This window comes from Martes martes (genome assembly GCF_963455335.1).
Source record: "Martes martes genome assembly, chromosome: 14".
NCBI lineage: Eukaryota > Metazoa > Chordata > Mammalia > Carnivora > Mustelidae > Martes > Martes martes.
In genome coordinates, this window is record NC_137902.1 from 40,212,840 (window position 1) to 40,238,012 (window position 25,173).

The window sequence follows — 25,173 nt, forward strand, 5'->3', positions numbered from 1 at the left end:
TTCCCGTGTTGTGTGTATGTGGTGGGTGGGGGTAGGTTATAGGAGATAGATGGGGTGATAACCAGTACCCTGGAAAGCCTCAAGGAGCCTTTCTTGTGGGCTAGTTCCCTTCCACAGATGGCAGGGCCAGGACAACAAGTGCTTCTCTCAGCCCTGCCCTTTGATGGAGCCGAGAGGAACTGAGCAGACTCCTGGCGTGGAGGCAGCTTCCTCCTTGTCTGTCACGTGGAGCTTGGCTCCTCTCCCTTGCAGCCTTGGGTCATACAGCCCTCAGTGCCTGTTCAGAGAGGAGCCAGGGGCATAGAGCCGGCATGGGCTTGGGGGCCAGCATGCTGAGAGCCCTCCTCCTCCTCCTGGGTAAGTGAGGAATGCAGAAACGGTGTGGGTGGGACTCTTCTGTGACCGGGGTCCCTCAGTGAGTGGGAAACTGGGGGAGCATTAGCCCACTGGGGCTCAGTCCCTCAAGCACAGATGTGTCCCTTGAGATAGACGCTTTTCTCATTTTGAGACAGGAAACAGGGAGCAACGATTTTTGTCTGTTTCATCCCAGTTGCAACGTAGAAATGTTTCTGTGTCAGAGGAGAACAGGAAAGGGTCATGAGGTAGAAAGAGCTTTGGGTTTGGGACCTGGAAAAATCTGGCTTTAAATTGTGGCCCCACTGCTGACAAACTGCTGCAAGCTTCTTAGACCCTCTCTCAGTTTCTGAACCAATAAGAGATAAGGGGGATAATAATGCATGTCTTCTAGGATTGTTTGAAAACTAAGTTCAATTTAATTAGGTCAAACCAATATAATTATACAAAATGAGAAAATGTAGGTGCTTCTCCATAGTTCGTGGTGAACAAGTCTTATTATGGAATGAAGGAGGTTCTCAGTCACTCAGAAGTATCCAGACTTTTTAAAGTCATCTTTAATTCTGTACATCAAAAGAAGGAGGAAGGGAAAAAGGTGGAGACTGATAGAAAAGGAAGGGAGGGAGAAATAGAAGAGCAGAGAATCAGAGAGGAAAAATTGAGACAGATAAAGATCAAGGCCCAGAATGATGGTTAGAATGATATGTGTGGACAGAGATAAGCAGAGATGAATGAGCCACGCACTTTGCAAAATCTGCTTCTACATTAACTGTTATTTCTTAAAAAGGCATCTGCACAAAGAGGCTGTTTCTCAGAACTTGCACTGGGTCGAGGCTCAAAGGCAGGCAGTCTATCTCCAGATCTAATCTTCTATTTGAGGAAGCAACAGCCTAGATCCGGGACATGGGCAATGTTAATTCCCAGGGGCAGGACTCCTGCCTGAAGCCCACAACCAGCCCGGAGTGAACAAAGACCTTGGCTTTCTGGGAGTTAGCATGGGAGGCAGAGAGCCTTGGCATCTAGCAGTTTACATGTGCAAATGGGCATGTGTAATGAGTGGCAGTGGCCATGGGGGTGGTTAGAACCAGCAAGCAAGAAAGATGTGTGTGCAGGGCAGAAAATGCAAAGTATGCTCGGCGACGTGGCAGAAGGTGGCAGGCATCTTAACCTGTTTCTGCTTTTGACCAATATAGATGTACAGACCAGTCTGTCCTGGGGTGTGGGCGTGGGGAAGGAAGTGAAATTTAAGAAATCCACTGAAAAAAATGTGCCTATGATAAAAGTAGGCAGTTTTCCGAAAAATTACGAAGAAGCGATAAGCCTTGAAAATGCTCAAGATCCCAGATAATAAAAGAAAGAGTAACGTAACATTTTTGAGTGCATTCAACCTGCTGCCTATTCCCTTAAACACATTAGCTCATTCGGCGCCTACAACAACTTCGTGAAATAGGTCCCACCATTATCCATATTTTAAGGATAAAGTTTTAATTAGTTGGCTAAGGTATCACAGCCAGTTAGTGTTTTCAGATACCGTTGGCAGAAAGAGTGGTGTTTCAGAGACTGTGTCTCCCTCTAAAGAAACGAATGTTAATCCTCTTAGCTCTTTACCAGCCCTGGGAGCTGGGGCACGTTGTCCATCCTGTCTGTGCTAAGTTTTCTCATCTGTAACTTGGGGATAATGACTGTACCAACCTCACAGGGCTGTTGAGAGAACTCAGTCTGCCGCCACGTTTAAAGCACGTAGCCAGGATCGGACAGGAGGCCGGCACTCACTATTTGGATAATTAGAACACTGATTGACCCAATCTTCTCAGGACATAATTGGACAACATGTAGCAAAGTGTAAGCTGTTCACAACCTTTTACCCAGAAATTCCACCTTCGGAAACTTATCCCGATGAAGTAATAGGATAAAAATTCCCCTGAATATTTAATAGGATGTTATTCAGCACTGTTGACTCCAGTAGAAACCAGAAAACAAATGATTTTCGGTCAGAATCTGGCTAAATCAGTTATACTCGAATGTTTCCAATGATATCCAAAATGTTTACATGAAAAACATTCTCAGAACTGACGTGGATAGAGGGGAGGTGACAAACTTACGGAGTTATAGGCACAGAATTACATTTTCCATATGTTTGCTTGCCTATCCAAAACTTGACTGGAAGGAGATACAGCGAGTCATGAAAAGTTTCCTTTTACCCTTTCTAGGAAATAGGATTATAAGGCATCTTTTGGTTTCTTTGTATTGACATTTTTCATAAGGATCATATATATTCTTAATACAAAATAAATTTCTACACACCAAAAAATAGTACGATAGCCTGTTTGAAAGTGTAAGAATTAATTGAGCTTTTCCTTTACAAACTGGTAGAAGGGACCTGGGGGATTATCTAGTGATACCTACTAACACAGGGCAGGGGACCAGGCCAGTCACCCCTAGGCATATGTGAGAGCTGTGCACGAGGGCTTTTGGGGACATGGGAGGAAGAGGGACATCTCTCCCTAGTGACTCCTGTGACATCCCAGCTTGCATGAGCCACTATTTCTCACAACACAGGGTAGTTGGACAGTTTTGGGAAAGTCAGTTTTCCAATATTCTAAAACTATTTTAAGACTGACATCAATATGGGGCTCCTGGATTGCTCAGTCATGAAGCCTCTGCCTTCAGCTTGGGTCATGATCCCAGGGTCCTACTCCGTGGGAAGCCTGCTTCTCCCTCTGCCACTCCCCCTGCTTGTGTCCCCCTCTCTCGCTGTCTCTCTCTGTCAAATAAATAAATAAAATCTTAAAACAAAACAAAACAAAACTGACATCAATGTCACAAACATGGACCCAACAACTTGAATTAATACATTTTAAAATTTGGCTGGTTTTTTAGACAGATTCGTAAGTAGATAGATAAATCAACATGTCCTTCAAAGAAAGAGAATGTCAGAAATGGAGTTAATGCCCTTGGGGCTCCCCTCCCCTGTTTTGTTTCCTTTCTTCTCTGGAGGAAACAGCACTCCTGCTTTGACTGCGCTTCCTTCCTGTGTTGCTTTCTAGGGGTTCAACATGTGACACGAATGTCACTACAGCACACTCAACATGCTGCCTTAGCTCCCTGCACTGATCACATAGATCAATGGTATTTGTTTCAACTGCCCTAAATAGGTCTGTTTCAACATCATAATTTAGTTGTACCTTCCTGGTAACTGACAGAATTTAGGTTCTTTCTTACTTGTTGAGTGTTCGTTGATGCTGTAATGAACCTTCTCAGTCCCATCTTCTAGAAGCCATGCGCGGCTGTTTTCTGGGAGACAATCTTGAAGACGTCACAAGTCACGGGTATGGACAATTCTCCCCTCATTGGATATTGCCAAATTGCTCTCCATTAGCAAGATCCGGACCTTACTGTCCCCCTACAGGTTTAGTAATACTCAGTAGTATCAGACTTCTCATTTTTTGCCAATCAGAGTTGTAAAATATTATCTCCAAGTTTTTAGGTTGCACGTTCCTGATGACTAGTGAGATTAACTATTTTCCCTTTCTTTATTGGACAGCCAGGTGTCTTTTTCTGTACATTTCCTGTGGTCCTATTTGTCCTTTATATATATTTTTCTGGATATTAATTACTTGGCTCTGTCATGTGTTGTCAATATCCTGTCTATGTATGTTGCTTATCTTTTATCTTTGTGGCATCCTTTGCTCTGCAGAAGTCCGTAAATGGGATACAATCACACTTATTATTCTTTGACTTTTGCTGCGTCTGGTTTTTCTCCCTTGTCTAAGAAACTTTTTTCTTTTTTTAATTTAGAGTGGTTGCATTTTCCATGATTGCACCTTTAATTTATTTGGAATTTATATTTGTGTATGGCCTAAACAAAGAATCTACTTTAAGGGTTTTTTCTATATGAAACATCAATTATCTTAATATCATTTATTTCACAATCTTTCCTTTCTCCCCTGCTTTGCAGTGCTTCTTCTATTTTATACCCATTTAATGCATATTTGAACTATTAATGGGATTCCTATTCTGTGCCAGTGTGTGTCTCTCTGTGTTGAGTCATGTCACACTGCTGTATTCACTGTAGCTTATGAATCTTGGTAACTTGTACGTAAGATACTTTCTCCTCCTCTCTCTTCTTCTTCCTCACTTACTTCTTCCCCTCCCCCTCTCCCTTCCCCTCCCCCTTTCTCTTTCCCTTCCCTCTCCCCTTCCTCCCCCTTCCTCTACCTCCTCCCTCCCCTCCTCCTCCTCCTCCTTCTTCTTCCTCTTCTTCTTCTTCTACTCCTCCTCCCTCTTCTTTGGCTGTGACATTAAACTCATCTTGGCTCTTACTACACCTTCTCTCTCGTGTGTAGATTATTTTTCTTGAAAGCATCATCAAGGCCCACTTCCTGAGAGCTGATTCTGAGCATGGTGCCGAGCCCAGCACTCCTACGTAGATCTCATTTGTTTCTGATAAACCAGCCACAAAGCAGATGGTCTTCTCATGCCCATTTCACAGATGAAGAAACTGAGGCCCAGAATGATAAAGTAGCTTATCAGAGGTCACATAGCTGGTGAGTGGAAATGCTGGATTAAATGCAAACAGTTTGATGCTGAAAAGCCGTACTTGAAGCTCTAATACCAAACTGCCTCCCAGCTGAGAATAGAAAGTAGTGTCATCATGGGAAACTGACATGACTTTTGAAACTGTTCTCTCAATCTTTTATTTCAAGATAGCTTCAAACTTAAAGAAAAATTGCAAGAAAAATAATACAAAGAATACCTGTATGATTTGCTGATTTCTTAATCAGATTCCATCATTTGCATTATCTTATGTTACCTCTCTGGAGAAATATGTTTATACAAAACAAATGAGGATATAAATATATATACTTCTATATAGTAAGAGAGAGATGTCTTTTTTTTTCAGAGCCATTTGAGAGTAAGTTGTATATATCATGTTGTTTTTTTAACCCTAAATACATTAGTGTGTATTTCTTAAGATTGGAGACAATCTCTTGTATAACCACAGTACAGTTAGCAACATCAGGAAAGTTAACATTGACAAAATACTTTCACATAATCTATCACAGTTCAATATTTTCACTGGACTCACTGATGCCCTTTGCAGCCTTCACTGTCCTGAACAAAGGAGCCAGTGGAAGGGCTGATGTGGCATTTGGTAACCTTGTTTCTTTAACCTTCTTTACCTGGAAGATCTCCTCAGCCTTTGTCTTTTATGACATTGGTGTTTTAGAAGCTTCCATCTCCTTTTCTTTCCTCTTTTTTTTTTTTTAAGATTTTATTTATTTATTTGACAGAAAGAGAGAGAGATACAAGTAGGGAGAGAGGCAGGCAGAGAGAGGGGGAAGCAGGCTCCCTGCCGAGCACAGAGCCTGATGCGGGACTTGATCCCAGGACCCTGAGATCATGACCTGAGCTGAAGGCAGAGGCTTTAACCCACTGAGCCACCCAGGCACCCCATCTCCTTTTCTTTCATAGAACATTCCACATTTTGGAGTTTGCCTGATATTCTAGTGATTCCAGTTATCCTTTCTGTACTAGACAACGTATAACCGCTCTTGGGTCCTTCTAAGGGCTTCACGTTTGGAAGCAGAAGATACCTGTCTAAGAAAGGCTCATGTTCTTTTGACATGATGATAAAAGACTTCAGCTAGATTGTGGGTTACGGTTGTCACAATTCTAAATAAATTATTTGCCACTTAACTACCAACTGATCAATATTGCTAAATTTTGCTAAAATATTGCTCTAAGAATAGTTATTGAAAATATCTGCTGAGATTTCTAGGCATTTTCTTAGAGGTTTGTACCTTCCTTTTTAAAAGGCTGCCAGATAAAATATTCCTATGGACTCTTAATTCCAACCAAAATGTCAGCCATCTGTCTCCGTTTTAATTCTGTTGGAAAGGACCCACTGAAATCTATGTATTATTATAATCATGATAATAAAAGAAATACAATATCACTTTAATTATGTTCCAGTGCCTAAAACATTCTTCACTGAAAGAGCCAGAGTTATTGAAGAGAACAGAGGCTTCCCGCCGCCCCCCCCCCGCCCTTAATTTATAATGAAAAGATGGCAGAGGCTGGGGTAAAGAGAATTAAATTCGTTTTTATCTTACAAGTCAAAGTCATCACTTTATTCCTTGGCTCTTAGTCCCTGAGATCTTTGTAAAAATCTTTCCTGACAGCTTTTCCCCTGTTTCAGATTCCTGCCAAGACAATGGTTCACAATCAGGCAGTGAGTGGATTCCAGGAAGAAAGAATTCTTGACATGTTAGTTTTCTTTCGCCATGCAACAATTTATCACAAATGTAACAAAAGAAAACAATACAGTAGGGTCACTTGGAAAGTCAGTGGAAAATAAAGGAAAAAGGGAGGACCCCGGGAAGGTGAGGAGAAATGCCCTGGTCAAGCCAGCATTCTCTTCATGACTTTTGCCAGTTTTCTAATTGGTTTGCTTGGTTTTTCCTTTACTATTGAATTTTAAGAGTTCTTAATATATTCTGAATATGAATCCTTTGTCAAATATGTGGTCTGAAAATATTTTCTCCCAGTCTCTATCTGGTCTTTTCATCCTACTCACAGGGTTTTTCATAGAACAAAAGTACTTAATTTTAATTACGTCTAGTTTTCTGATATTTTTTTCCCTTATGGATCATGCTTTTGATAGCACATCTGAGACATTTTCACTACACACGCCCTAGGTCTCCAAGATTTTATCTAAAGTTTTCTTCTACTCCTCTGCCATCTTGCTCCTCCCTTAATCTTATGTTTTCTCCTAAAAGTTGTCAACCGGAAAAAAAAAAGGCGGAACTAAAACAAAAACAAAATCATTGATTGGGGGCCTCCGAATGGTAATTCAGGAACACAGAAGATTTAGGCAACAACACAACACAAATAGTGCGCCTCCCCTCCCCTCTAGGGAACAGAAGTCAAGGGTTTCTAAAGACAAAAGGAATGCTTGAATGTTTTGTACAAAGAATTTTGATTGGTGTTAGCAACAGAAAAGTAATCTTGATTAAATATAATTGGTTGCTAAGACTATCATTAAGCCTTCGCTTAACTTCTCTTAACAAGTCATAGGTGTTCTGGCTGTGTCTTTGAAATATTTGCAGTTTGACCCAGTTCAGAAGTTCATGGGTCTATCCAGTGAGGGTGTGCATAAGGTCCATCTCCTTAATGGCCTCCTGGTTCCCTTTTAAATCACCCCATTTTTATTTTACCTTTCACCAAGTTGTTCAGTTTTATCTTTTACATTTGACTCGATAATCCACATGGAGTTCATTTGTGAATTTAGCTCAGCATACTTTATTGTTGTTGCTGCTGCTTATAGATATCCAATCACTCCAGCACCATTGGTGGAAAAAACTATTTTTCTTCTATTGAATTGTTTTTGCTCCATTGTCCAAAATCAATTGGTCATACTTGTATGGACTATTTCTGGGTCATCTTTTCTTTTCTATTGATTTGTCCCTCTGCCAATACCATGCAGTTTTGATTTCTGTAGGTATGTAAGTTTCAAGATGGTAGAATGATCCCTCCTACTTTATTCTTCATTTTCCAAAAAAAGAGGTTCTTAGCAATTCTATTTCCTTTACCTCTCCATGTAAATTTTAGAATAATCTTATCTACATCAATAAAAAAAATCTTGCAAGGATTTTGATGGGAATTACATTAAATCTAGAGATCAGTTTGGGGTGATATGACATCTTTATTATGCTGAGTTTTCCATGAACTTGGTTTGTATATCCATTTATTAAGATTCTTTTTTATTTCTCTCAACACCATTGGGGAATTTTTAATATGTGACATCTGTACATGTATTATTAGGTTTACATCTAAGTATTTTTTGTGGGGGTGATAATAAATTGTATTTAAATTTCTCTTTCTAGGGACGCCTGGGTGGCTCAGTGGTTTAGGCCTCTGCCTTTGGCTCAGGTCATGATCTCAGGGTCCTGGGATCGAGCCCCGTGTCGGGCTCTCTCCTCAGCAGGAGCCTGCTTCCCCCTCTCTCTGTCTGCCTCTCTGCCTAGCTCTGATTTCTCTCTGTCAAATAAATAAAATTAAAAAAAAAAAAAACCAGACCTATTGTATAAATTTCTCTTTCTATGTGTAACTATTAGTATATAGAAGTATAAGTGACTTATGTATGTCAATCTTCTATTCTGCCACCTTAATGAACTCACTTACTAATTTTAGGAGTTATTTTTTAGATTTCTTGGGATTTTCTATGTGGACCATGATCTGCAAATGGTTGTATTTTCCCCTTTCTGAATGGTATGTTGTTTTAATTTCCTTTTCTTGTCTCATTGGACTGGCAGGAGCTTCCAGTACTATGTTGAACAGGTAGGGCAATGGCAAATAGCTTTGCCTTATCATTGATCTCAGTGGGAAAACACCTGTTTCTTACAATTAAGTATGATGTTAGCTCTAGGAGTTTTTGTAGATTCTTTATAAGTTGATGATGTTTCCCTCTTTTCCTAGTTTTCTGAGAATTTTGGTCATAAGTGGATTTAGAATCCTGCATCACTCAATATGATCATGTGATTTTATTCTTCTGTTATTTGTTAATGTGGTGGATTGCAGTGATGTATTTTTGAATATCAAACCAGACTTGCATCCTTGAATAGGCTCCATTTGGTCATGATGTATAATTCTTTTATTTTGCTGAATTCTACTTGATGGTGAGAGTTTTTGAGTTTGTATTCATGATGAACACTAGTTTGCAGTTGTCCTTTTTTGCACCTTTTTTTCTCTGGTTCTAATGTCATGGTAATGTTGGCTTCATAAAATGAATTAGGAAGCGTTCCCTTCTCTTCTATTTTCTGGATGGGGTTTTGCATAATTGATGTTAATTCTTCTTCTTCTTCTTCTTTTTTTTTTTTTAAAGATTTTATTTATTTATTTAGAGACAGAGATCACAAGTAGGCAGAGAGGCAGGCAGAGAGGGAGGGGGAAGCAGTCTCCCTGCTGAGCAGAGAGCCCAATGCGGGGCTCCATCCCAGGGCCCTGGGATCATGACCTGAGCCGAAGGCAGAGGCTTTAACCCACTGAGCCACCCAAGCGCCCTATGTTAATTATTTTTTAAACATTTGCTAGAATTCTCCCCTGAAACTCTCTGGCCTGTGGATTTCTTTTTTGGGATTTGTAGATTATGAGTTCAATTTCCTTACGAGTTATAGGGCTATTCAAAGTATCTATTTCATATCGGATGAGTTGTGACAGTTAGTACTTTTTGAGGAATTAGCCCATTTTATCTAAGTCACCAGGTTTTTTTTTTTTTTTTAAGATTTATTTATGAAAGAGAGATTGAAAGTGCACACATGGGGAGGAGGGACAGATGGGGAGGGAGAGGGAATCTTAAGCAGGCTCCCTAATGAGTGTGGAGCCCGTCACGGGGTTCAGTCTCAAGACCCTGAGATCATGAGCTGAGCTGAAACCAAGAGCTGGTTGCTTGAACGACTGTGTCACCCAATTGTCCATAAGTCACCAGGTTTTTATGTGTAGGGTTGTTCATAGTATTCCCTTATTACCCTTCTGATGTCTATAGGATCTGTAGGGATATTCTTCTTTCACTTCTGATATGGGTGTCATCTCTCTTTTTTCCCTTGTCAGTCTCATTAGAGGTTTATCAGATTGATTGATCTTTTCAAAGAATTGGATTTTTTGTTTCACTCTTTTTCCCTATTATTTTTTTCTGTTTTCAACTTCATTGATTTCTACTATTGTCTTTATTATTTTCTTCCTTCTGCGTGTTCTGGCTTTATTTTGATGTTCTTCTGATTTCTTCAAGTGAGGTATTAGATTATTGGTTTGAAGACTTTACCTCTTTCCTAATGTAAGCATTTAGTACTATAAATTGCGCTCTCAGCACCATGTTAGCTATGCCGCACAAATTCTGATATGTGTGTTTTCATTTTCATTTAGTTAGTAAATATTTTGATTTCCCTTGAGAATTCCTCTTTGACCCATGAATTTTGTGGAAGTATCATTAGTTTCCAAGTATTTGGAAAATTTCTGATTATCTTTCTATTGCTGATTTCTAGTTGAGCCCATTGTGATCTCACTTTGTATGAGTGAAATTATTTTAATTTTGTTGATGTTTAATGCAGAATATAGTCTAGATACTTTGATATATCTTACAGAAGTGCTTGAAGAGAATGCATATTCTGCTTGTGTTGGGTCCTCTTGCTTGATAATACGGTTGAATTTTTTTTTCTATCATGGCTGATTTTCTGTCTAGTTGTTTTATCAGTTGTTGAGAGAGGGCTATTGAAGCCTTTAACTATAGTTGTGCATCTGTCTATTTTCCCTTTCAGTGTTATTGGTTTCTGCTTCACAGATTTTACAGCTGTGTTGTTTGATTATAGAGATTTAGGATTACTGTGTCTGTTTGGTGGATTGGTTCTTTTATCATTATGTAATGTAATACAATGTCATGTAATATCTCTGGCCCTAATAATGTTCTGTGCTCTAAAATGTCTCTGATATAAGTATAACCACTCCTCTTTCTTTTTGTTAATGTCTGCATGGGTTTCTTTTTTCATTCTTTTACTTTCTACCTACCTATATCGTATTTAGGGTGAGTTTCTTGTGGACAGCATATGGTTCAATCATTTTTTTTTAAGATTTTATTTATTTATTTGACAGGAAGAGATCACAAGTAGGCAGAGAGGCAGACAGAGAGAGAAGGGGGGGAAGCAGGCTCCCCACTGAGCAGAGAGCCCAATGCGGGGCTCGATCCCAGGACCCTGGGATCATGACCTGAGCCGAAGGCAGAGGCTTTAACCCACTGAGCCACCCAGGCGCCCCAGTTCAATCATTTTTAAAATAAGCTTTGCAAACCTGTTTTTTAATTAGCAGATATAGGCAATTTACACTTAATGTAGTTCTTAATATGTTGGAGCTTTCAGTCTGCCCCTTTATATTATGATTTCTCCGTGTTTTCTGTTTTTCATTTCTCTTTTTCCTACCTTCCTGTGTGTTACTGGAACATTTTCTTTTAGAATTCCATTTGATTCGTCTGTAGTGTTTTTGAACATGTTTCTTTTCATTGCCTTTTCAGTGGTTGCTGAACCACTGGAATAGTAGGTATTCCTACCATTGGACTGGTATGGTAGGTATTCCATTATATATGCATAATGTATCATCATATACTGTTATCAACATTTTAACAGTTCAAGTGAAGAGTGGAAATTGTGTCTCTATGTCCCTTTCCTCTCTTAAATATTTCTCTACATATATTGGAAACTACTTTAGACATGTTATTTCTTAGCCTAAACAGTCAAACAGAATTTAGAAATCTTAGAGGAGAACAAAAGTCTGTTTTGTTGACTCATATTTTTATGAGCTGTGACAGCCACACTTTGACCACAGGCCACATGCTGCCTCCAGTGGGGCCCCCAAGGTCCTCAGCCAGTCTGCCTCCTTCTCTCCATCTTTCAGGATCTTCTTATGTTTGTTTGTTTGTTTGTTTTTGTCTAATATCTAGGTTTTAAGCTATATTTAGTGAGAAGAATAGGGAAAGATAAGCCTGTTCTATCTTTCCAGAAATGGAGGTCTGAGACGAGTTTTTAAGAACCTGGCGGGTGGGTGATTTGGAGGAAGCTCTCTGGGGAGGGGATTCTGGGCTCCTTAACATCTCTCAGACACACAGCACTGATCCTGGGAGATCCTGAGGGAAGAAAATGCCCTCAGGTAAGGACAGTGTGGTGACTTCTGCAAAACACCTGCTGGGAATTCCTGGTGGTCCTTGAACACTGGACAGGAGCCAGCGTGGCTGTCACACAGATCAGCAGAGTTTTTCACTTGCTTTCACGTTAATCACTTGTGCTTCCTCTTTAAAGTCACTGTAAGCATCTCTGTCACATCCAGACCCTCATTTATCCTCCAGAATTGCCTGAACTGCTCCTTTTATTAAATTTGATTCCATTAAATAACAGGCTAATGGTTCTCAGTGAGATGAACAGGCTTGCTCTCTCCTGCTCATCTGAACAAAACAGATGAGTAGCTGGGGAATTTCTGCCTGGAACCCGGCTGCACCCCCTCAGAAACCTATGCAAACCTTTGGGTCGTGTTGTCAAGGAGTTACTGCCCAGGGGAAGAGGTGAAGGGCCTGGAGCTACGCTCTTGGGCCACCCTATGATACTGGGACACATAGACATGGGAGCTTTTGCTTTCGGTAAGCTAATATTGATTTTTATCAGGCTCTTTTGTGACACAGATTCAAGCCCTGATCTGAAGGAGTTGACAGCCTATAGGAAGGACAGTTGCAATGTCTTAGGTACTAAGATAAAGGAAAATGGAGGGAGACAGAGAAAAAGCTCCTGATCCAAGCTTGGGTGTCCAGGAGGGCTTCCTGGAGGAGAAGTCTTATTGAGTGAGAGTTAATTGCGCCCCCGTGTGGCTAAAATCCTTTAACAGTTTTCCATGGCTACCAGGATAGACCAGTGTTTAGGGTGTCCACAGACCAGCCCCATCACATGCCCCACCCCGTGTTTCTGCTGTCCAGGCCAATGGAATAGCTGTCAAGTTCCTGTCCAGCTGTGAAGGCTTCTCCTCACATATCGTCTGCTCTGTATGGGGTTCATGCTTTTCCTCCCCAGGATCCTGGGAGATACTCTCTCACAGAGCTCCTCACAATCTTAACAGTACATCTGTCTTTATGGGTGCTTTTTTGGGATCTTGTTCCCCCTCTGGGCTGTCACTTCTGTCGGGGCAAGGATCTGGTCTCGCCAGGTCACCACCCAGCAAATGGCCAGCAACAGCACTTGTCTGTGGGTTGATTAGTGCCTAGAGTACCACCCCAGCTTCCAGGAGCCAGTCTGCAGGAACTCTGTGCAGAAACGAATCTGGTTGGGATGGGAAAGAAGGAGTTCTAAGAAGAGAGGACAGCCCCTGCCAAGGCCCAGGCGGGAGGTAGCCTGGCTCAGAGGGGAGTACGGGGTGAGGCTGACAGGCGAGCACGGGCCAGGGGAGGAGGAGGGCTTGGTGAGTTATGGGGAGGAAGGGGAGCCTTCTCCTGGAGGGCATCTGCCACAGCCTTGCAGGAAGAGCTTGCCAGATATAGTGTAGCAGGTGGGCTGGCTGGGGGCAAACCTCCTGGGAGAGAGCAGACAGGCAGGGTCTGTCCAGGGCCACACCAGCAGGGTCTGTTGGCTTGCAGGCCACCTTGCACACCTCATACTCGCTTCCCTTGGAAGTAGCTTGTGGCCTGAGGTCGGAGGCTGTGGCTGAGGTGTTGGTGTCTGTCATAGCTTGTGGCTGGCCCATGCTCAGCCCCACAGAAGACAACGTTGGATGGGGCTGACCCAGGGAAGGCTCCGGAGACATTCAGAGAGGGTCCCTGAGCTGAACTCGGGGCACTAAGAACAGAGATCCTCCCAAGCTGCCGGGGAGTCCTTATTAAGCCACACGTGACACAGGGAGAAACTGTGGTCTACTTGGAGCCACTGTCCAGCTCAGGTTCCAGTGTGAGACCGTTTCCTGGAGCCAGGCTAACCCAGGTTCCAACCCCAGGACTCCCCTATTCAGGGGTATGACCCTGAGATGACCCCTTACCTGCTGGGGCTTCTTGGAGAGATGAGGTTCAAGGCCCCAGGAGAAAGGGCCCTGTCCCTACTCTGGGGGACAAACATTTATACATATATTCAATGTGAAGATTTTTTCTCTTTCCAGTCTTGTCATAAAGGATTTCCCAAGTTCAGGAACTGGGTCAGCACGCACTCGTAAAGGAGAGGGGCTTGCGTGTGTCCACCAGGTTGCTGAAAGTGAGGGGGGTGTGTCCAGGGAGGAAACCAGCCTTGTGGGGATCTAGAGAGCAAGAGAGGGACTGCTTTTATTTCCATGACCGACAGGCATTCCTTGGCAGAGGACCAGAAAAGCTCACTTCTTTCCTCCACTTGGCAAGCTAGTTTGGGAGGCATACCTCAGTGCTGACCAGAAGTCCAGGGGGGACATTGAGGCATTGGGGAGAAGGCCGGGTGGGAAGACTGGCCGGGCCAGGCCCTGTCCTGAATCCCGCAGCATCCTGGCATTCCAAAAGGCCCAGGCAAGGACCCACTTCCTGCCCAACAGACCAGCCAGCCTTCGGGCCCTTAGGAGGGCTAAGCTTCCCCCTCAGAAAGATGACTCCTGGGGGGTGGGCTGCAGGGCTCTGAGCGGCAAGCAGGCTGGGCCACATGTGGATGGATCTCTAACTTTTACATAGTTAGACTAAGGTATGCTCTGGACTCTGCAGATGTCAGGAGTTGCCTTGACCAAGAAACACCCAGCACAGACTCTGGCGCACAGTAGGGCTCAGAGAACCTCGGTCCTGGTAGATGGAAGCAGGTGGAGTGGTGTCACCAAGGCCCCGGGGGCTCTCGTGTTGGCCGGGTGTTGCTGTTTCCGCTGCAGTGTCATGAGCTTTTCCCTGTGGGCCAGGCCAGCTGTCATCCCACAGCCCCGCCCCCTGGGCACATGCTTGCCTCAGCTGGTCCCTGAGGACTGCGGAACGGAGCTTCTCCGAGGCTGAAGAGCACAGTATGAATATTGCATGAATAATAATAACCCCACCACTTAGCGGTTATGCAGCGCTTTCCCCTTCCACAATACTTTACCATCATTAATTAGTTATTCTGCGCTGCTTCCAGCCGCCCCTGCTCTCTCTGCAAAGGCACTCTTGCAAACGGGCCTTCCCTGGGCTGAGGCCCCAGGATGGAGTGGGTGGGCTGTCCCCACACCTGGCCTCACACAGCCTTCTGGAGGCTTCTGTCCAGCTCTGTGACTTCTGTTGATGGGGAGGATAATCTTTCCCACCTGATTTCCTGCCCAGGGCTGCTTCCTGGCATGCTGCGCTCCCCACATCTCCCATGGCCTCCAGGAAAGCTGAGGACACCATCTCAAGGGGGTGGCTGAGGGCCTGTGGAGACTTCCCTTCTGTACCTCGGTCCGTGCCCGCACACCTTCAGGGGATCGTCACAGCATTCTGTGTGCGGTAAGGAGGCTTCCTGTGGTCCGCCCTGTTGCGAGTCAGCCGTTGCTTAGGCCACTGAGCTGCCAGTCATGTCCTGTCTGGCCCCAGGCCACTGGCAGAGCAGTGGCAGTCTAGAGATTCGGAAGCTCCAATTCTGAGTGTAATTCCTTTCTACCCACCATTGAGTCAGTCATATGAAGCACTCATGCCCCACTGGAGACATTCAAAGAGGGACCAGCGCCCTCAACAAGGTGTGTGAGGGCTAGCTGGGCGTCCCCATGGTGGGTTTTCCAGTCCTGCCCTCCCCAGACACCACCACGCACGCCACCAAAGCAGCCTCACATTCCCCCTGGCTTCCAGCATCTCTCGCTTCTTCAAGGTTTCAGCAGATCCCCTGCTAGTTGTGACAGGGTTTGTTGTCACTTCCTGCTGTCCAGCACGGGTCTGGGATGCCTTGGGAGGGTCCTGCCCCTCTGGGACAGCTCCCATTTCTGAAGTGCCCTTGGGTCTACCTTGAGCCAAAGCCGGCTCCCTGCCTCTAGCCCCTCCATTAGTCTGGAAGAGTATCGATCAGTTTAGCTTCTGTAGCTGAGTGTTTTAATCCCAGTGTGTGAATCTTTAAGAATTAATTAGCAAAGACTGCTCAGGCAAAACAAAGTGGGCACAAGTTCTGGTACTGTCTGGTGACCCACCAGTATTATTTTCCTCTTAATTATGATGTTATTTCTGGAAACTGGAGGCATTTTCCTGTGTGTTTGGGAGCCTTGGGTCAGCTTCTCTTTCTGGTGGCCTCCGGACTCTAGATCTTGCTCAGGGCAGCTGGGTCCTGGCTAGCTGTCCCGTCCTCATCCTCCGGAAAACCCTGAAAGCCTCAGTTTACCAGTGCCCCCTTCGCTGCTCTGACTTGCCGAGCTGCCTTTTTTATTCCCAAGCCCTTGCTCTCCCTCCGCCTCTTGGCCTCTGCTGGTGCCTCTTCATCTGCTTGGACACCTGCCCTGCCTGGCCCCATTGCTCAGCCTCCCACCTTCACTAGGTCCTACTTGTCCTTTTGTTTTTAATTTAAATAATGCTCAGTCCAGGGGCCCTTCTCTGACTCCCCCAGGCTGGGGGAGGCACCCCTCGGTCCTCCCGGATGGCTGACGGCTGTGTACTTCCATGTACCATCGGGACTCTGTGCAAGGAATCCCTGCTCAGTGGACAGGGTCGGACGTCAGGGCGCATGACTGGCCAGGCCAGGGGTGCTGAGCTGGGTTTGCTGACCAGGTGGTCTGACCTGGTGTGCCCTCTGGCTGTGGACAGAGGCCGCTCTGAGCTGTCTTTGCTCTGCTGTCCTTGCTCCTCAGTTTTCCTTTTACTTTCTGTGTCCAGAACATGCATGGCTCCAACAGGTGCGGGCTCTGCCCCAGGGTCTAGGAGCTTTCCTGGGAAGGGGGGAACACCACCGCCCTGGGAGAGGAGCATCGAGGCCTGTTTCACTGGAGCCGGCCGCTGCAGTCTGGCCAACGAGACCAGAAGGTGGGATGGAGCAAGAGCAGTTTCGGGAGCTTCCTGGGCTTGTGGACAGGGAGCCTGAGGTTTCTTCAAGTCACAGCCATGTCAGGGGAAGGCTTGAGACCCCAGCGCACACCCAGCAGCCCCTGGGAGCCAGAGTGCTCCGTCACCCAGGCCAGCCCAGGAGAGGACTGAAGGGGGATGCTTGCTGCACTGTGCTTGACCTGGGGAGACAGGGGACCAGGGGAGACAGAGGCATCCACAGCAACGGCAGGCATGCGTGTGCCATGGGTGTGCCACATGTGCTCTGCGGGTGTGCCACGAGAGTCTCCCATCTCAGAGTTACAAGAGCAATGGTCCCTTGTTTCTCCTTGGCTTCACTTGACCTCTCTCCCGAGCCCGTATTATCACTCAGTACTGGGTACTCAGTCTCATCACTTGAAGCCATTTCTGGATTCATGCTCAGTAGTTTTGGGGTCATTTCCCAGTTAGTTCCATGTTCCTCCCTTACTGCTTCTCTCTGCATCTCACAGGAAGAGAAACTGAGTTCTGAGGAATCTCACCTCTCATCCTGGCCCTGGAGACAAGCTGCTTATTCTGAAACATGTCCTTTGTGCTAGAGAATGACCTGCGGGACCGTGTACATGGAGCGGGGGCAGAGGTGTGACAAGGTGGCAAGGGTGAGCCTGAACAGACACAGAGAAAGGGGACTTTCAGAAGAGGCAGCTTTGTGCTAAGTCTTGAAGGATAAGTAAGAACTTTCCACGGGAACAAGGAAGGCGTTGCATCCGGTGGTGGTGTGCGCCAGGCAGAGGAGTGACGGCTGCTTAGCCGGCGGGTCCTAATTGGGTTTATCAGCGGCTGTGCTGTGAGCAGCTTGTTCCCAGCCAGCATTCTCTGCTCCCCTCCCTGCCTTGCCAGCCTGATTTCCGGTGATGCTTTGTAAAGAACCTGCCACCCAAGTCCTCAGGACTCTTCTGACTGCAGATGACAGTGACTCTGCTCAGATCAAACTAAAGAAAGTGTTTCCTTACTAAGGTGACCAGTAAGTCAAGAAGAGGTGTTTCAGGCATAGCTGGATTCAGGCGCTCAACATCTATCTTTAAGACTTGGTCTCAGCTTGACCCTCTTCTGTGGGGGCTTTAGTCCCAGTAGGTTCTCTCCATCCTGTGGACCTTCCTCTGCCCACTGTTACCAATTCCAGAAGATACCCCTGTTTCTCCATATTTTCCTCAAAGTCTCAGAGTTGAGTCTTACTGGCCTGAATTGGATCACGTGCTCTACCCCTCAACCAATCACTGCTGACAGGAAGCTGGAATATGCTAATTAATCAGGTGTTCATATATTCGACCTGGACCCAGCCGTGGGGGAATCACATGGTGGTAGTTCCCTGAAGGAAAGCTGAAGGATTGCTCGCACCCAGGGGTCAGGGGAAGGGTGTGGACCACACAGCAAGTCTCCATCCTGCAGGTTCCCCTTCAGACTTCTACCTAGTGAAGATGGAGGCTTGCAGGAAGGTGCAGGACATCCCCCATGACACTCTGATTTTTCCTTCTGTCTCCCTTGTCACTCCATGAGCTCCTTTATGGGGGACAGGGGACTTGGGTTGCTCTCAGATTCCCTGTCCAGAGCACATGGCAGGCACTTCCTGACAGCATTAAGAGAGGTCGGATGCCTGTCTAGACACTCGAAGCCCCTTCCTCTGGGTGGGAACATTAGAATCCATGAGATCTAAAGTTAGGAGCCACTCTGCAATATTTAAGTTCCAAGATGAAGATGACGGGGCATCAGTTGACAAGCGCTTACGGCGGCTACTCCTTATTTATAGTTCAGATACTTATAGAACGACATCTGAGGGCTCGCACGCCCACTACCCCACAACTGGAACCACATAGTCTGATTCTGTCCAAATAAGGGTGGTGAAGACTTCCAGCCCCCATCGAGGGTGGGCCCAACGGGTGTTATGGGCAGCACAGTCAGTCTGGACATCAGGGATGGCCTCTCTGTGCGTCAGTTTCCAACTGAGATGGGGCAAGGCCACACTGTACCCTCAGCTCAGTCTCAGAGAGAAACCCTATTGCTGCCTTCCCCTGCAGGTTGTCCTCTCATGTCCCAGGTGAGGGGACCCAGCCAGCCTCAAGGCCTCAGGACCATTTACTCTTGCAGGAGTCTCCTTTCTGTTTGGAAATCACTAGCAGAAGCAGGCGGGGCTCTAGGTGACTGGGGCGGGAGGGTCTGCAGAGAGGAGAGCTGGAGACTGGCTATTTCGGCAGGGAGAGGTGGAAGAGTATCCTCGGGCAGCAGAATGTTCAGAGGTGGCACGAAGAGGAAGCAAGGACTCTAAACTCAGAGCCATAAGGGCCTCTGTGCACCCGAGGAAAGGGCACCATCCCTTGATGGTGTGGCTGAGGTATAGCCTCAGTTGTGTGACTTTGTGGGAGCTCCTGGGGGCACAGGAAGACTAGGAGGGAGGAGACTCATCTAAGAACAGGCCTCTGCTCTCTGTGCCAGGCAGAAACCAGGGCTGGGCTCTGGGGCCTCTCCTCCTGTCCCCAGTGCCTGGTTCAGGGTGGGCGGCCTGAAGAGTGTTGATGGTCAGGTCAGATTTGGCCAACACTGTGCCTGTTACTGCTTGGTGAACCAGTCCACACTGTCCCTCCATGCCCCCCAGGGAGACCAGCCTTGGTACAGTCAGCCCCCACCCAGGCCCCCTGGACTCTCTCCTGGGATGGAGAGTCTGTCCTCTGGATGCTCAGCTTCCTCCTCCTGTTTGCAAGAGAACCCAGAGAAATCCAGCAAAGAACGTGCCTTGAGACTTCCTCCTGGGTCTCCCACAGGTCTGGATGCAGGAGCATGCTGGAGGTCTCCGGCTGTGCTGCTAAGGCCATTCATCCTCCAGCTAGTTTGCAGAAGCAAGGGAAACGAGCACTGGGCCCTCGCAGGGGGTCTATGGCCCAGGAGGGACTACTCCAGTTCAAGACCCTGGCAGGAGGCGGGGCTGGGGTCGGCTGGGCTAGCGTGCTTATAATGGATCCTCACCCAGGGCCTTGTTAGAGCTCAGGGCAGAGATGCGGAACGCAGGGGAAGGCTGCAAGGAGGGAGTTCCCTCCCCAAGGAGGGGAAAGGCTGCCGCCGAGTGGCCATCTGGCTGGCTAGCAGGAATTACTGGGTCCAATGTGTCCACCGCCCGTTTTGTCTGTCTGCAGCTATTTCAGTCCCTGACCCTGAACCCGGTAGGGGAGCCCTAAGCCCCAGGAGCCTGTTTGGGGACAGGGACTAGGGGCAGCCTCAGGGCTTGGGGCCAATACAAAACAGAACGTGAAGAGTGGTGTGTCAGTGAGTGGTGGGGGTGAGGAGTGAAGGCTGAGCTGAATCCCAGCCCTGGAGTCCCTTGTCAGGGAAGGGCAGAGAGAGCCAAGCGTTGAGAACAGTGTCACTGGTGGGCCAGGCTGATGATGGAGGGAGGCTGGGCTGCCTGCTGAGTGCTGGGGCCCGGTGCTGTCAGGGAGGGCAGGACCTGGCTGGTTTTTGACACTTCAAATTCTTTCTCCTCTTTCCTTATGAGCCTTGCCCTCAGAGGTCTGAGCTCCTGTGGCCCACCTCTGGGTGTCCCTGTGTGACCGAGTCTCTTTGTGTTTCTCTCTCTCTGGCTCACTGACTTTTTCCATCTTGCTTTTTCCTGATCTGTGATCTTTCTTCTTTCCCCACTGAAGTTTCATCTCACGCTCGTATAAAGTTTTTACGCTGCATGCATTACATGGAGAGCAATGGTCACCAGTGGGAGACCCAGGAAAGAGATCTGTGTGTGAAGGGGACAGGGGACAGACTGTCCCTCTGTGTGCCTGGCCCTGCTTGCTGATTCTCTGCCCTGCCCTGTCCCCTGCCTGCTACCCAGTGATGGCAGACTGGGGCCAGACTGGTTTTCAGGAAAGGAGCCAGGGTGAGCAGGGGGGATATGAAACTCTCAATTTTGGCCATCTATCTGGAAGTCAGCTCCTAACCAAGCTGCTTATAACAGCCCAGGCCAACCATGTGCAAAATAGAAGATTTTGTCCAATCCCTGGAGTGGTTTTCAAGCTAGCTGGTGCAACAGATTTAATGTAAAGAAACAGTGGAGCTTAGCAGGGGCTTGGGAGAACCGACAAGACTAAGGTCATATTGTATGTGGGGGTGTCTGTGATGTTTAGGTGAGTGGACAGAAAGAAGTCATTGACTTTCCGAGAGGACTTGTGATTAGAGCAAGTCTTTGCGCTTTTGCTTCATAACTCCCCGAATTTATCCATCGATTAAGTGAGGCCACCAGAAAAATCCCAAACACCATGATGACGATCCCTTCCCCACCAGACCCATGCAGAGCAAGATGCCCTCTGTAGAGTGTCGACACAACATGTCACCCCAGGCAGCATTGTCCGTAGTCAGCAGACAGGGCCCTCAGTCATCATTCAAATTCCGATAGGTGGGGAATTGGGAGGTGAACTTCCCTTGGAACTAAGCTGGGAAAGATCTGGCCGCTCCCCATGAAGTCACCTGCTTCCTTTGAGAAGCAGGAGTCGAGGCACTTCCTACTTCTGCCTTTGCCTGGAAGCTTGTACCTAGAACCAGGCTTGGATCTCATCGTCCACCCACCCCAGCCCAAGCTCCTTCAGCCCTTGACCTTGTGGCTTGTGGCATCATTCTCTTAGCTCCCTGGGATTCGCATTTGCAGAGTGACACAGACTCCCGGTGCAAGTGGCGTGGCTGCGACCCTGGCCCTGCCACATTCTGCCTCCCTGGCTTTTAGATCCATTATCAAGTCTTCAGTGTCTCTGGTTCCTCATTCATCACATGGAGATGATAGTAGCACCTGGTTCCTGGAGCTGTTGCTGCAGCACATTCACGAAAGTGTCACAGCCCGTGTCAACTCCAAGTCAATGGCCAGTTACTGGGCGCTTTCCCCTATAGCTCTGTCCAATAGGCCCCTTCCCCTATAGGCTTGCTGCTTTGTTGTGGGTCTTTGAGGGCCAGTCTGCAGGACTGTGGCCCCAGTGTGAGTCCTGTCTCTTGATGGAAGCTTTCAAGCTCTGGCCGGAAGCATGAGGCACCCCTGCGGTGTGACCTACCACCACCATTCATTCGGCAACTTGTGTTGATGCCTCCTTTGTGCCAGGTGCTGTGTCAAGTGCTAGGGACAGAACACTCTTCATGGGGCACAGACAGCACAGATCGGGGACTGGCGAGAAGGTATGGGCCAGAGGATTCATAGTTGAGAAGCTCTTAGGACAGAGGGTGCTTGGCACCCAGCAGCGTGCCATTAACATCATTAAATAAATGGTGTGGTCATCTTTGGCAGCTGAGAACAGCCCCCATGGGGCACACGGCCAAGTGAGGCATGGGGGCTCAGGAGGACATAACATGAGAAGCAAGAGGAGAAGATGGGGGCAGGCAGAGGGAATGGCCCAGAGGCAGCAGATCCCTGGCCCAGGTGGGGAACTAGGAGCTGTGTAGTCTGCCTGGGATGAGAGGTTTCATGGGAATGACAGAAGGGGCTAAGGAAGCAGACAGCGGTTGGTGTGGGTCTGGGAGGCCATGTGCAAGAAAGAGCCAGCTGAATGGAACTGGATGGAACTCCTGGCCTGAGTTGGAAGGAGGGTGCTGAAGTCCCAGCGATGCTCCAGGATGCTCGTGGCAACCAGCAGCCCCCGTCTGTGTTCCTGAGGCTGGAGGCCAAGCGTGCCAGGCCTTCCTGGACCTGTGGGAGATAGGGGTTGGGGACAGGGCTTTGGCCCTCCAACCCTGGTCTGATCACAGCCACCAGTTTGGTTCTAACCAGACTCTGGGTTTTCTTTCTTTGCAGATGTTGGAGGAGCTCCAGTGTTAGCAACGGGCAAATCTGCTGGGGCTGAAATTGGTAGGTGCCCAGCTTCCTCTTTATGCAGGGCTGAGGGGGGCAGGAGGGGCGGGGGTGAGGGGGTTGTGCTCAGAGCCTGGCGGGTTTCCTGTGGGTCATCACAGAACAGGGCAGCACTCACTTCCACATCCGCCTAAGGACTAACACAGCTTTACCCCAGGGGCACGGACCTGCTGGAGAGCCCTTCTCCAAAGGGCCCCCGAGTCACCAGGCCTGCCCTCCTCTGATACGCAGCTCCAGCCCCCACAGTGCCCTGCACTCTGCCGGGCTTCCCACTCCTCCCTCCACCTGCCCTCAAGATGGAGTCAGATCTCTTCCTTTGCCTTTCAAGCTTACCACGGAGCAGGCGGGCGGTTAACATGTGCTCCATAAATGAATTAATGCAAACAAGTGAGGTAGGGCTACAGGAGGCCGGAAAAGGGAGCCATCAGCCTCTGGGAAATGACTCCCAGGGCTGAAGACAGCGGGATGGGGTTCCAGGAGGAGAGGATGGGGGGGGGGTGAGGGGCAGGGGGCAAATGTGGCCCTGGGCTTCAGTGGATTGGGTGTGGACTTTTCTGGTGACTTTCGACTTGAGCCTGAATGTGAAGGGGGGTGTAGAAGAGCTTTGCAGAGTGGTGACTGACGGATGGATACCGACCGTTCCATTCCTCCCTGCCCTGCAGATATCAAGTACGCCCTCATTGGGACGGCTGTGGGCGTCGCCATATTGGCTGTCTTCCTGGTCCTGAAGATCTGCATGATCAAGAAGCATTTGTTTGATATTGACTCCTCGGACTTGAGAAGCACAAACCCAGACTTCAACGGTAAGGGAGTAGCGACCTCTGGCCCGGTTCCACCCCACCCAGACCAGGACAGTCCCGGCAGCCTGAGGCCCCAAGGGCCCCACCACCCCCGAAACTTGGCCAGAGAAATACTGACAGACTGGGCTGGAAAGAAACGCAGATGCCTCTCCGTGTCTCTGTCCATCTCTCCCCCTCCCCTCTTCTCTCTCTGTACTTTTCCATTCCTAAGAATCAGATTTCTTGGAGAAAGCTGGGGAAGGGAGGTGAGTTAGTTGGCTTCAGACCGAAATGTTTATTCCCGTATCCAAAAATGTGACCAGATAAAATGAATCCCCGGAGGTGATGAGGCTGGGTGGGTTGTGGAGGTGCTGCTGAATGGTTTTTTTTTTTTTTTTTTTTTGTCATAACCAGGGCTGGTCCTACTCAGAGCAGTGCTGTGTCCCCTTTGTCCAAACAGAGCTGGGCCAGTGTGAACCCTGGCGTGGCTCTTGGTGTCCTTGTGGCACCTGCAGGGAAGCTTACCCCGCAGGCCCAGCAGTCAGTTTGTGAGTTTTGATGGCAAAATACAGCACTGATTGGCATCCCCTTTCTCTCAAGATGGGACTTGCAAAAATCATCCCCAGTCCTGTCAGTCTGTTTAGTAATGGCATCATGGTGCAGTTTTCCATGACATCTTCCCGAGGGTGAGGAGGAATGAGCCTCACTGTGCCTCTGGAATATAGGATCGTTATCCGCAAAGATATGCAGAAGGTGGAGTCGGGGCCGGGGCCGGGGAGAGGAGCCACGCCCCTCCAGGGCGTCCTGAGATAGCCCCCCCCCCCCCGCCGCCGCTCCACTGCACGAGGGGCTTAATTGGTCATAGGACTTTGCTGACCATTATTTTTGTATCGCTATGATCAGAGGGGAGAGAAAGCAGCCTCTTCATCACATAGTGGGAGATGTGTTGGATCCCCTTAGACCAAGAGGGTCTGGAAATGGCAAGCGGGGAGGTTTGATGAGGAGTGATGGGGGTAGGAAGGCTCTAGGAAAGGCTCAATTAAGTGCCCTGCTAAGGGGTGGCTCAGTGGCGGGACCTAGATAGAGAGGCTCCAGCAGAGCCAAAGGAGAAGGACGAGGTAGCTCTGCCTGGCTCCTGCTTGCCTGGCACCGAGCGAGCCGCTCCACTGATCACAGTGTCCCCTTCCTAATGCCCTGCTTTCTCCCTTTAGACACCGCCACACTAAAGAAGAGAGTCCCAAGGTAAGGTCACTATCATGGTAAGTGTGGGGTATCATTCTCCCTCCTGTTTTATTCATTGTGCTTCCTTGCCTGTCATCCTAGTCCTCCTGCCACTCCAAAATGCTTCCTAGGAGACTAGAATGCACCCCATACCCCCTCTTCCCTTCTTTGGTTCAATGGGCAGGAGTCATGAAAGTGAGGGGCCACAAGGTACAGTAGCCAAAGAGGGTTTGAGCTTGCCTCTGCATACCCTCAGTTACATTCTGCCCCACCTCCCACACAGAAACCCCCAGTGCGTTCCCCCAGCACTCAGAATGAGGTCCCTAACCCTTGCCATGATATACTTGGGAAGCCTATATGGCCTGCTCCGGGTTACCTGGCTTCTCTGCTGCCATGAGCCACATTGCTCTTCTGCACAGAGACTATGTCCTCTGAGGGCAATCCTGCCTCAGGACCTTTGCACCTGCTGTTTTCTGTTACACAGA

At 47.7% G+C, this 25,173-nt stretch overlaps 1 protein-coding gene across 1 annotated transcript; it reads left to right on the forward strand.

Annotated features, from left to right (window-relative positions):
- The first annotated feature begins 267 nt into the window (after nt 1–267).
- On the forward strand, nt 268–24,811 carry TMEM273 (transmembrane protein 273). Its single transcript, XM_080823349.1, has 4 exons — nt 268–357; nt 22,632–22,685; nt 23,351–23,491; nt 24,679–24,811. Exons 1-4 carry the CDS (start codon nt 312–314, stop codon nt 24,711–24,713), a joined length of 276 nt encoding a protein of 91 aa, XP_080679475.1. The 5' UTR covers nt 268–311; the 3' UTR covers nt 24,714–24,811.
- Nucleotides 24,812–25,173: the final 362 nt, after the last annotated feature.

Coding starts and splice junctions, on each gene's coding strand:
- TMEM273 (XM_080823349.1), top strand. CDS start 312: ATGGGCTTGGGGGCCAGCATGCTGAGAGCCCTCCTCCTCCTCCTGG. Junction 358..22,631: donor AGCCCTCCTCCTCCTCCTGG/GTAAGTGAGGAA, acceptor CTTTCTTTGCAG/ATGTTGGAGGAGCTCCAGTG. Junction 23,492..24,678: donor CACAAACCCAGACTTCAACG/GTAAGGGAGTAG, acceptor TTCTCCCTTTAG/ACACCGCCACACTAAAGAAG.